We start from the raw sequence: 12,210 nt of genomic DNA, 5'->3' as shown, positions 1-12,210 counted from the left end.
CATGCGGCCACCGCGCCCCTCCCGCGGCCCCGCCCGGCCCTACCGGCCTCCGCCGCCGGCCCGCACCGCGGGGCTCCCGGAGCCGCCTCCTGCCCCTCCGGCCCGGCGCGGTGCGGGGCGACCACCCGGGACAAGGGACCACCCGGGACAAGGGACTACCCGGGGCGAGCGAGAACCCGCGACAAGCGCCCGGTGACGCCCCGTGCCCGCCCCGCGCCGCCGCCGCTCCCGCCCAGCTACGGGCCGCCAGCAGGGACAAAGGCAGCGGCACCGCCGCCGAGCGCGGGCGGGGAGATGAGCGGCGGACACGCCCTGGGGACACACACCGGTGATGGGGACGAGGACATCCAGCTTTAGGACACTCACCGGGGACGGGACACCACCCTGGGGACACTCACTGGAGACAGGAACACCGACTGGGGATAAAGACATCCAGCTTGGGGACACCCACCGGGGATGGGGACACGGACCGGGACACCCACTGGAGACAGGAACACCGACTGGGGATAGGAACATCCAGCTTGAGGACACCCACCGGGGACGGGGACACCCACTCTGGGGACACTCACTGGAGACAGGAACACCTACTGGGGATGGGGACACCCAGCGAAGACAGGAACACCTGCTGAGGATAGGGACATCTAGCCTGGGGGCACCCACAGAGACAGGAACACCTTCTGGGGATAGGAACGCTCACAAGGGACAGGGGCATCTATGGGGGATGGGGACGTCCACGCTGGGGACACCCAACTAAGGTGTCCTGGCGATGGGACAAGGATGGGGACACAGGCACGGGCACCCAAGCATTGGGTGAGGATGGAAATAGGGACCCCAGGGAAGGGAACAGAGAAGGGAACCTGGGCACGGTGACCCCAGGGGAAAAGACAAGGATGAGGACAACGTTGGTTGCAAAAGGTGTGTAGGAGAAAGCTGGATGATCTGATATCCATGACCTCCATTCCTTACCCGACCCACACCAAAGCACTGCATTACAGTACACATTATCTAAACTTCATCAATTCTGAAAACAACATTCGACCCTGAAAGCTACAACTACAGCTCCACTGATTATACAGGAAATTCAAGGAGGCACTTCAGCCTGCCCAGGATGTCAGAACAGGTAGTTGATCTTTCCTGCTATCCAGCAGCTCCATCCACACCCAAATACTTTATCTTCAGGCTCAAATTCATTCAATCAAACCACAGTCACAAAACACATGTACACTGAATGCCAGCTTTCTGCAAGGCAAGTGTTTTATTTGAGAAGTTTGAGTTCACAAGTACTTCCCGGTGTGATGCAGGTCAGTTTGTTCACATCCATAAACACCAGTGCACATGCACTTTGCTCTTTCCTCAGACCTAGATCTTCCAGCCATCAGCTACAATCCCAACTGTGTTCTACCTCTACAGTTCCATTTTTCCACTGTTTTAGTTCTGTTAAGTTTTATAAACAACCATGACAAAATTCCCTGATTCAAAGGAAATAAAAAATTTTTCACTTTTTGTATCATATTTACAGAAAGCAAAGTGCATTGTTTTAAACCAATTACAACATCAAATTTTAAACTTCATTAAATCTTTATAGCAAGACCATTTAAAGTTGAGCTAAATGTATGTGAGCAATTTTGAATATAATATTTTAGTATTAGTCATGCCAACCATATGAACCTGAATACTCAGGTCATAATTCATATTTGTGGGACTGCACTTACTTTTACTCTCCTTGCCACTTTCTTCCATTAAAACTCCCCAGAGTCACTAATGTAATGTAGCTCAGATTGTACACCAGTATCTTTGCTGAACACTTTTCTCCTCAAATTCCCACTGCCCAAGTTTTCTGCAAAAATAAAGCAGTAAGGAACAATAAAACCCCTTACAAGTCAATCAGATTTGACACTGTTCCTTCTATAACCCAGTGGTGGCACAACAGACCAGCTTTGCCCACTGCACTCATTTTCTAAAACTGAAAATAACCAACCAACCAACCCAGCAGCCAGAGGTGCTTCTTCTCACCCAACCACAGAGCCTCCCTCCCACATTTTGTTGTCATTTTACAAAGTTATTTAAATATGTAACTATTGTAGTACAACACACTGAAATATCACACTAAAATGATGAAATGCTACTATCAACTTTGAGTGGTAACACTTCTGACTGTACAGTTAATTACCAATGAACTAAATATCTTTTCAGAAAATACCACTGGAATTTGAGTTCTTATAGCAAGAGAAAAACTAACGTGAGTAAATTACATTAAATTAAAATAAATATTAGAATTATTATTAATTACATATATTTGTCAAATGCAGCCAAAGGGCCTTGTCTGCTGATTAAATTAAAAAGAGAATGTTTTCAGATTCACAGAATCTGACTGAAATTTTGGATTAGGACGAAAGGAAAGGGAAAGGGAAAGGGAAAGGGAAAGGGAAAGGGAAAGGGAAAGGGAAAGGGAAAGGGAAAGGGAAAGGGAAAGGGAAAGGGAAAGGGAAAGGGAAAGGGAAAGGGAAAAGGAAAGGGAAAGGGAAAGGGAAACAGAAGACCATGGAAATATTCATGGGAAAAAGGCTGGGAACAGACAGAAAACTAAAACAGAACTAACAAGGATAGACATAAGAACTTGCTCTTACTTCCAGCACCACTGTCCCACAGCTGCAGCTCTCCATAACAAACTGCTGATGGAGGAGCAGCAGGACTGGGAAGATGCTGCTGTGGAACAGCTGTGGGAGCACAGCAGCTATGAGGTGAGAGAGCAAGGGCAGACTGACTGTCAGGCTGCTTTCCAAACCAGTGGAGCCTTCACAAACAGTGCAGCCCCTTCCTTCAGCAGGGGAGGAACCTGTGCAGGGAAACCAGTGCCCAAGTTAAAGATTACACAATTGCTTTTAGTTAGTGAGGCTCAAAAGTGCACTAAGCCTTCTCCATATCAGGTGTTTTACCATCAATTCTGACTTTGTGGTATTTGGGATGAGCAGGGGCTGCTCATTCCTAAGGGAGTGTGTCAGAATTTCTCAAATGCACCTGGTTACTTTAGAAGTTTCCTCATCATGTTTAGGGTAGAGCCCCTGTACCCTGTCCCAAAATGGTTCCAGTGGTTTATGTAATTAAAGAGCTGGTACAACTTGTTTCGTTTCTCAAATCCTGGAGCTTTGGGTATTTTACTGTGATAGGCAGAAAAGAAAGAGCTGCTGAACCCCCCAAACATTCCAGCAATGGCCAGTTCAAATTCTGAATGGCCATAGAAGCAGGCAGGGTCAAATATAATCGGCCCAGAGTCGTCCTCAGCCACATTCCCTGCCCACAGGTCCCCGTGCAAGAGAGCAGGAACAACTTCTACATCACAGAACATTTCAGGAATCTTTGGCTGAAAAAGCATAAACAGACATGTAACAATTGAAGAGTTTTGAAGAAAATATTAAATAAAATAAAGCACTTAGCATGTGGGAGCCTCAGCTGGCCAAATGCTGCCTGTGTTCAGCCCTCATGGAGTGCTTTGGGCATTGATGGCAACAAGAACAAGCCAGTGATAAATGTTCTGGGTTGTTCTTAACAGAGCTTAGCAAAGCATTTCATTTACAGTCTAGTGAATCAACACCTGCTACTGATGTATTGTTTCTAGACACAGATACTCTTGATACTCTTGGATACTCATGGATACTTTTGCTGACATGAGAAATATAGAATAATTTCATTTAAAATAAAAGGTTTCAATGGCAAAAAAAGACTGCAGTAAGCATGTGGACCAATGAACAAAAGAGAGGAACTCATCCCTGGTGTTCCCTGAGTATGGAGCATGGCCTGAACCAGCCTCAGCTGTAAGCCTGGGCCAGGTAAAGTACAAATCTGTGCAGGCAGCAGAATTTCACCCACTTCATAACACCAAGCTCTTAGGATTTACCATATTACTATTAGCTGTATTCTCAGAAATAAATGTTAATGCTGAATTACAGGGATTTTTTTCCACTATCTACAAAAATTGAAAGAGTAACAGGAATTCTGTTCAGCTGACAGTGTTGCTGAACTCACTGTGAAGTTCATCCAGACCCTGCTCTTCATTCCAAGCTGGGTAAATCCCTTATAAAACACCTTTACAATCCCACTGATATACATTTTCTGAAATTCTAGGAAACAGATTTAAAACATGGTTCATACTTTTAGCTGTGACCAGAGTTCCCTGGCTTCTCTGTCTCCATAATCTTTTTCAATCAAATCCAGCTGAGCCTGGAGTCGATGCCGGATAAAGAAGGATGGCCAGTCACTCTGCCACTCATTCACCTGGAAAATACAGCACAAGTTTGTCACACACAATTTTAACATATGTGCAGTCAGTGTTAATAGCAGAGATCCAGTTAAAACATTCAGTGCTGGCACAGTGGCCTGGACGATGTCAGTGTGACCAATGCACAGCAACATCAGATGTTTGGCTTTGGGAGTGCTGCTCTCCACCACACTTTAGTGGAGCCTCTCTTTAATATAAATTCAGTTTCTGGCTATTTTCATTCATTCTCATTTTTTTAATGTATTTTAGAGAGAGAGTTTCTAGTGAGATCATTTCAGTTGTTCAATGTCATGTGTCAAATCTGTCTGGAAATGCAGAAGTATTCATTTTTACTGGGTAACATGTTTCTTATCTGGTGAAAAGTTGTACTTAGCAAAAATACTGCTGTTGTACTTACCAAAGTTTGAGATACTGGAGGTTCAGTTAAGTTGTAGAATGAAATCCTGACACGTGCAGAGCCAGAAAATGGTGGAATTATCTCCAAGAGCCATTTCTAATGTCTCATGAGACATTACATGATGAGACTCTCCAAAAGCAGTGGAGAGATACATATAGAAGGGATTAGTAAAACCAAGACATGGTGTGTGAAGGAACACTGATTTTTTTAAAGTATCACCAAGCTGAAGAACCACCACAATCCTTCCAAATTCACTCAATCCACCATGCCTGCTGGCCACATGCACAGTGGCAGGGCACAGGGATGGAACAGGGAAAGCAAAGCTGTGGTCAGAAAGCTGCAGACAAAATGAGCAAGCTCAGATAGGAGGAGTTTACAGACCTCTACAAGTGCCTGTTGGCTTTCACAGCTGTGGAACAGATCATACCTGTGGGATATAACCACAGCAAGTGGCTGTGTGGAATCCAAACTTATCCACAAACTGGGCCTCAGAGTGACCGGCTCCTTTTCCTATAGAACAAAATAAATATTAGGGGATTTGAGATGTTTCATGGTAAAGTCTGCAAACACAGAACTTAAGGCAGAAAAAATAACTTTAAAGCAATAAGTTACTTATTTCATGGTCACAATCCTTTCTAAAGCTGAAAAGAAATCTTTTGGACTTGAAGATGCTGAATGGAAATGGAGGCACAGTCAGTCACAGTCAGTGAGTTTGCTTTGGATGAAGGAGTTGGACATTCAGGAAAGGAGCCCAAATACAGTCACAGTCTGCTGTCCTGGCACTTGGATGTGCTGTCATTAAATGTGGCTTGGATTTGATTCATAGATTATTGGGACCTGCAGTAATTTGTCCTTCACTCAAAAATAATGGATTATAATTTGTCCATCACTAAGAGTCAGACCCAGCCCACCTCTGAAGTCATGGGAACAGTACAGATACAGACTGGGACTTCAGATTTTAATAGTAACAACTTAAAAAAAAACTTTCTTTATATAGCCGACTTTTCTTTTCATGTATGGTTTAATTCACTTCAAGGAGCAGCAATTTTTTTAATATTTTGCTACTTATTTGAGTTCAAAAAAGTCATCCCCAACATCTTTAAGGAGGAACTTAACTCTGCAATTACAAAGGGACAATATTCTGTAATCAGTTAATTATCTAAACCAACAGCAAAAAATGGGATTTCTGTAAGCTCAAGAACATTTTAAGAGAGTGAGAGTGCATGAGGCTGAAAGGTTTCACTGACACTGAGGAAGAATCCAAATTGTCAGTTTGACTCAGGAAAGTTGAAAGCCATGCTGCACCACAGCCAAAGGAATTGCTTCCTTTTAGGTTTAGTACATTACATCAATGCTTTACCAATTGTGCTTCCCTCAGTCCTCAGCTTCTCTCCAAGTTTCTGGTTATAAAGATGAAGCTCTGCTATCTGCTCTCCCAGCTTTGAAGAGTATCTGTAGGATCAAATAAACCAAAATAAAACTGAAACAAGTGAACAAATATTACATAGAAAAAACCCTCAATTAAATATGACCAAGGCTATTTTTGGCAAACATAGAACCTTAATGAATTTCACAAGCACCTAACAGAGCAAATGACTGGCTAACAGCTCTGAAGACACAGATAATACAACAAACACTCTAAATGGTCTTGCAAGAAAGGTAAAGAGAACACAGGTGGTATAAACAGGGGCAGAAAGAGCAGGAGGATTATGTGCTCCTCCTTAGCAGCCCCACTATCAGCAGAGAACAGGACACAGTATCTCTTGTTGGGCTTTACCCTTCCAAATCAGCTGAACAGCAGTTGAAGGGGTAAGTCTTAAAAGAAGCCATAGGCAGGGATTGAATCAAGGTTGCCTAATGCTGAAGGCAGACAACTAAAAACCAGTTAAATATTCCACAGGTATCTTAACAGCAGTTTCAAGGATGGAAACTATTTTTTTCTCCATGCCCAGAATGGGGGGAAAAATGATGGATTTAAAATTGCAACCAGAAGGACTAAGGTTTGACATTGAAAAATCCTTTCTAGGAACAATGGGGTGGATTAGCATAAACTGTGGAGGCTGTGGAATTGCCATTATTGTCCCACATAAAATAGATGGGCTGGACAAGTAGCTATCAGAAGAGCCATAGACATGACACTGTTCCCATATGGAAGTCTGGAACACAGCAGTGTTCCTGAAAATCTATTTTCAGCAACACACAACTCCTGAATTCTAAGTTCAGGTTGGCTGACAGACAAAATGCAAATTCATGTCATCTTAACTTAATCATGGCTTAAATCATACTGGGAGAGTCTACTTAGAGAAGCAGAGGTTTCAAAGACCTGAGCAGCCGGTAAGGTTAAAGAAACCTGTTGGGTTGGGAAAAGAAACTCCAATGAAAAATCTCATGAGAGAATGATGAGCCAAACTCAGCTGTGATTACATTCACTGCAGCAGCATCTCAGCACACATGGAGCAGCACACAAATGAGTAGTGACAGCCATTTCTAATGCAGGAAAAGCAAAATTTGGACAAGGAGTGTGTACACACATATATACATACATGCATATTTACATTTTTTTTTTAATATGTACACAGAGAAACACAGATCTCAACAGAGAGAATAAAACAACTCTGCTCATGAAGTTTCCTGGCTGATTGTAAAACATTAATAAAAACGAGCCCCAAAACATAGTAAAAGATGCATGGACATACTTGTTGAGGTGCTTCATTTTTAGGTACTCCATGGCAAACATGGCTCCTCCTCCAGGCAGGTCAATCACTTTGATGGGCTGAGGCACTCTCACAATATTGGTTTTCTGAATCGCTTCCAAACTTGCCATTTCCCCTTCAAACATTTTTCTAGCCTGTCAAGGAATAAGAATATCCTTGGGCTAAACTATGGATGTCTACAAGAGGTACTTTGAAAAAAACCAGACTTTTGACAACGTGGCAAGGAGTTAATTCTCTTGATAAAACGAGAGAGCTGCAGGAAGGCTTCTGTTCACATAGGAAGACTTAAGGGGCTTAACTCTAACCTCTTTTTTTTCCTGAATTCATTCCAGGGTTGTAGGATATGTCACATTTCACCCTGATTTCCAGCTGCTTATGAAGACACAAACTACCTGGATGCAACAGCACCTCTGAGGATAATGTGGCCACTGCTAAATGAGGTAACATTGAGCCTTTAAACTGGTTCTTCTTTCCCCATGGGCCACTGGATGGAGATGACAGCACAAATATTCAGTATGTGCTCTGCATTTTTGAAGAAAAGGTGCTGTTCTTCGTGGTAGTTTAGGATGGGTTTGATATTGATAAAGCAAATTTCTGATGCACTGTGGTGTTAGAAAAAGCAATTAAGTATTCATTTAATAATAGAAAAGAGTTTGGCTTGAGAAGCTGCAGGAGTTTTACTTTTAGAAATGCAAAAAGCAGCAGGGATGTTTGAAGCTCCTGTAGCTTTAAAGATAATATGTGAGTTTTAGCACTGGCCTCTGTTTGTGCCCTCCCATTATCGATCCTCCCAACTGGAACATGAAAAGGAATGCAGTGAATGCAAAGTCAGCTCTAGGCTTTTCCAAACTCCAAGTACCACAATAGCAGCTTTGTGCTTGGCCTCCTTTTTACAGGAATTACAGCTCATTCCTGCTGTTGAGGGTTATCACATTGCTTTATACTGCAATTAATACTAATCAAACCTGCTACATTAATTCTGGATATAAAATAGACACAGCTTTAAAAAGAATACTGAGAACTGGAATAATTATGCATTAGTAAGAATCAGCTGCTTTTAAAATAAAAAGCAATCATCTCTATGCAATCATAAGATCTGCTGGCATTGACCTGAGGTTTGTGGTTGATTTTCACAAATACCCGTCCTCTGTCTGTCTCATACGTTTGGCCTTGGCTGATGCATCCTCCCCCAGAGCTCCCCAGTGCCTTCAGAACGTTGGTATTCAGCTCTGCCTTCAGGATCTTCTCCATGCTTATTGCCAGGCTGCTGCAGCCGCTCCTCTGCTAAAGCTGCTGCGAAACAGGATTAAAGGTCTGGGTCCTTCTGCCACTGTCACTCTGCGATGAGGTAGGAAGGGCCACCCACCACAGAAAATAAATAAATAAATAAATAAATAAAACAGCTAAAAAAATAGCTCAGCCAGAAAGAATGTTTCAAAACGCTGTGCTTGCCGTGGGCTTTTATAGCTATACATGAAAAATAAAATTCTTTATCAATATTTGCTAGAATAAACTAGAGAGATTAATTCTAGGAGAGGTGGGTCCTGGGGCCTCTCAGCGTGCTGGAGCTGCTGGTATTTGTAGTTTGGAGCAGCTCTGAAGCTCCGGGATCGCCTGCGGAAGGGTGGTTTCAGGCCAATCCACTAGAGGGAAGCTGAAGGTAGCCCCAGGAATGGCCACAGGCTCTGTATAGGGGACATTTGGTGTGAATTCCAAATCTGCAGCCCAAAAAGATGTGGTTAAATCCGCAAATCGGCCGGGCGGTGCGGGGAGGAGAATGAGCCAGGCGAGGAGCCCGGCTGGAGCCCACGATTCCCTGCGGAAATTCCTGACGGGGAGGCACAGTGCCGTGGGGATGGGGGCGATCCCGGCCGGCTGCGGGACGGGACCGGCGGGCACGGCGAGGGTGAGCGGCACCCCCGGGTCCCGGTGTGAGGGAACAGCTCCTGCGGTGAGCGGCGCCCCCGGGTCCCGGTGTGAGGGAACAGCTCCTGCGGTGAGCGGCGCCCCCGGGTCCCGGTGTGAGGGAACAGCTCCTGCGGTGAGCGGCGCCCCCGGGTCCCGGTGTGAGGGAACAGCTCCTGCGGTGAGCGGCGCCCCCGGGTCCCGGTGTGAGGGAACAGCTCCTGCGGTGAGCGGCGCCCCCGGGTCCCGGTGTGAGGGAACAGCTCCTGCGGTGAGCGGCGCCCCCGGGTCCCGGTGTGAGGGAACAGCTCCTGCGGTGAGGGGTGGCTGCTCCCGGTGTGAGGTGAGGGATGCTGTCCCGGTGTGAGGGGTGGCTGCTCCCGGTGTGAGGTGAGGGTTGCTGTCCCGGTGTGAGGGGTGGCTGCTCCCAGTGTGAGGTGAGGGTTGCTGTCCCGGTGTGAGGGGTGGCTGCTCCCGGTGTGAGGTGAGGGTTGCTGTCCCGGTGTCAGGGCCGGCTGCTCCCGACAGTTCCTGCAGTGTTGCGGGACTGCTCCCGGTGTGACGGGGGACTTGTCCGGTTGTGAAGGGGCAGTGCTCCCGGTGTGAGAGGCAGCTGCTTCTGCAGTGTTGGGAGGCTGCTCCCGGTGTGAGGGGAGGCTTGTCGCGGTGTGAGGGAGGGCTGCGTTCCGGCTGTGAGGGGATGCTGTTCCCGCCGGGATTGGGGGCAGCTCCTGCTGTTATAGGAACAGGTGTTCCCACTGTGAGGGGATTCTGTTCCCGGTGTTGTGAGGGACAGTTCCCGCTGTTGTGAGGGGATTCTGTTCCCGGTGTTATGAGAGGTTGTTCCCGGTTGTTGTGAGAGGCTGTTCCCGGCGTTGTGAGGGATAGTTCCCGGTTGTTGTGAGGGGCTGTTCCCGCTGTTGTGAGGGACAGTTCCCGCTGTTGTGAGGGACAGTTCCCGCTGTTGTGAGGGACAGTTCCCGGTGTCACGGCAGCCTGACGCTGCTCCCCGCTCCGCACAAGCGCCCCGTGGCTCTCCGGACTCGAACACACGGATTCCTGTTTAATGGCCGCACACACTCCATGTACGTACCACGCCGACAAAAATTAGAACGTGAAGTCTTATTTTAGAGCTTGCTCACCACAGAAATGGTGCTTTGGGATGAATGACACATCCAATGCCACCGAAAGGACAAGGCATTCTGCTGCTGGATTTTCATACTGCATTTTAGTTTCTGATATGAACAACATTGGTTTCACTACTTTGTGTGTTTTTTAAAAGGGGATAAATTATCTTCAATTCTTAATTCCATGAAATTTGGAAAGTGACTTACTAATAAAAATAAAATCCTGCCTTTTTTGCAAACGATTAAAAATATAAAAATGAGTAATGGGTCTGCATATTCAGGCAGAGGTATTTAAAATGCATTAAACACAATGAATATATATTAAACACAATTAAAATGTGTTCGATACAAGAAAATGTATTAAATATACTTAACAAAGTATTTTTCATTGTTAAATTCTATCAATAGTGTGATGAATTCTGTAGTGCTACAATTGTCTATTTGGATTCCTTGTGAAGTTCCCTCAGTAAGTTTTAAGGACAAACTTCACTAAGCTAAAAATGGATCTACAATTATTATGCACATGCACCACAAGGTTTTGTCTCATTAGTGTATGTAATTAATTTGATAAATGTTTTTTGTTTGCTTTTTAATACTTTGGGGAATCAATTTGTAGGTTAAATACTTTTCTGTAAGAATAAATTACATTTCATACCACTCTATGAGAAAGTTCCAGGAGAAAAATGCCACAGAGGCTGTGGTAAAAAAAACCACAACTTGAAGAACACTATTTAAAAAAATAAATAAATTCAATATTTCTGGAAAATTATACTCTTGGCCTCCTCAGTCACCAGTCTGGTCCCTGTCTGTGATATGCAGGAGGAATGCCTGGCTGGAGGGAGCATTTCTGCCGTTGTATGTCCATCCCCAAGGCCAGAGGCTCTGTTCTTCTTGCTAAAAACAAAAACAGAAGGTAAGGAGAGGCTGGAGCAGGATTCCTCTCTCCTGGTAATGCCTGCAGCAATCCCACATGGATTAAGTAAAGCCTGGGGCCCTAGTTGGCAGGAGAAGCTTTAAAAAAGGCAAACAAGGCTTTGCTATTTCGCATTACCAGTCTCTTGGCTGCCCGAGGAAACAAAAATCTTAAAAGAATACTACAGCAGCTGATCTGTGCAGAGCTCCGGGGCTGGACTCCCGGACTCAGCTGTTGTGCACTGAAAAGCGGAGGTCACCTCCCAGCAGAGCTGGTCACAAACCCGAGATGCGACATCAGCGGAAAAGGCACAGAGCGAGCACGGAAAAGGAGGTGAAGGCACAGGAGGGATGGGTCGGTGTCGGTGTGAGCACACACAGTCTGGGCTTCAGCTCATCGTACAGTCATGGAATAATCCGGGTTGGAAGCGGCCTCATCAGGCTGTCGGGTCCATCATCTTACTTGAAGTAAAATTACTATTTAAGTCCAGTTAGGGTGCTCAGGGCCTTGGGCCGCGAGAACTTCCACATTTTCAGGACGTATTTGTGGTGTTGGTGGCTGGGTTTGGGGATTGGTTTGGTTTGGGGTTTTGTCAAGTCAGGGAATCCCTATTTTAGCGTGCTCCAACCGCAGCTCCTGTGTTTTTACTAATTTGATGCGAAAGCTTTTACCAAATAGTCCTTTGGAGCTGGGAGGGGCCCGGGCTACCCATCCTCCCCTCCGGCCCGGCGGTCAATGCCGGTTCCTCCCGGCCAGTCGGGGCGGTCAGTGTCGATCACTCCCGGTCCATCCCCGGCGCTCCCGCCGCCATTCCCGCGGTGCTCGACTGCTCGGCGCTCCTCCCGCCGGCGGGATCGGCTCTGCGCTCCGCAGCGGTG

The 12,210-nt window shown here is 45.9% G+C and overlaps 2 protein-coding genes and 1 long non-coding RNA gene across 3 annotated transcripts in view; all 3 read right to left on the bottom strand.

The window, feature by feature from the left end:
• Positions 1 to 209, bottom strand: part of TBCD (tubulin folding cofactor D) — a 114,511-nt gene extending 114,302 nt beyond the window's left edge. The window contains exon 1 of the mRNA XM_056506014.1: positions 44 to 209. The gene's annotated coding sequence lies outside the window, so the exon portion shown is untranslated. The remainder of the gene's footprint in view (positions 1 to 43) is intronic.
• A 1,011-nt stretch (positions 210 to 1,220) lies between these two features.
• FN3K (fructosamine 3 kinase) lies at positions 1,221 to 9,674 on the bottom strand. Its single transcript, XM_056506012.1, has 6 exons — positions 8,498 to 9,674; positions 7,370 to 7,521; positions 6,034 to 6,125; positions 5,101 to 5,183; positions 4,150 to 4,272; positions 1,221 to 3,361 (listed from the first exon to the last, which is right to left on the bottom strand). Exons 1-6 carry the CDS (start codon positions 8,636 to 8,638, stop codon positions 3,023 to 3,025), a joined length of 930 nt encoding a protein of 309 aa, XP_056361987.1. The 5' UTR covers positions 8,639 to 9,674; the 3' UTR covers positions 1,221 to 3,022.
• Positions 9,675 to 10,501: 827 nt separating this feature from the next.
• On the bottom strand, positions 10,502 to 12,103 carry LOC130260514 (uncharacterized). Its single transcript, XR_008841803.1, has 2 exons — positions 12,004 to 12,103; positions 10,502 to 11,313 (listed from the first exon to the last, which is right to left on the bottom strand). It is a non-coding gene; the product is annotated as an uncharacterized LOC130260514 (long non-coding RNA).
• Positions 12,104 to 12,210: the final 107 nt, after the last annotated feature.

Source organism: Oenanthe melanoleuca, chromosome 18 (assembly GCF_029582105.1).
Source record: "Oenanthe melanoleuca isolate GR-GAL-2019-014 chromosome 18, OMel1.0, whole genome shotgun sequence".
NCBI lineage: Eukaryota > Metazoa > Chordata > Aves > Passeriformes > Muscicapidae > Oenanthe > Oenanthe melanoleuca.
This window is presented reverse-complemented; position numbering and strand designations above follow the sequence as displayed.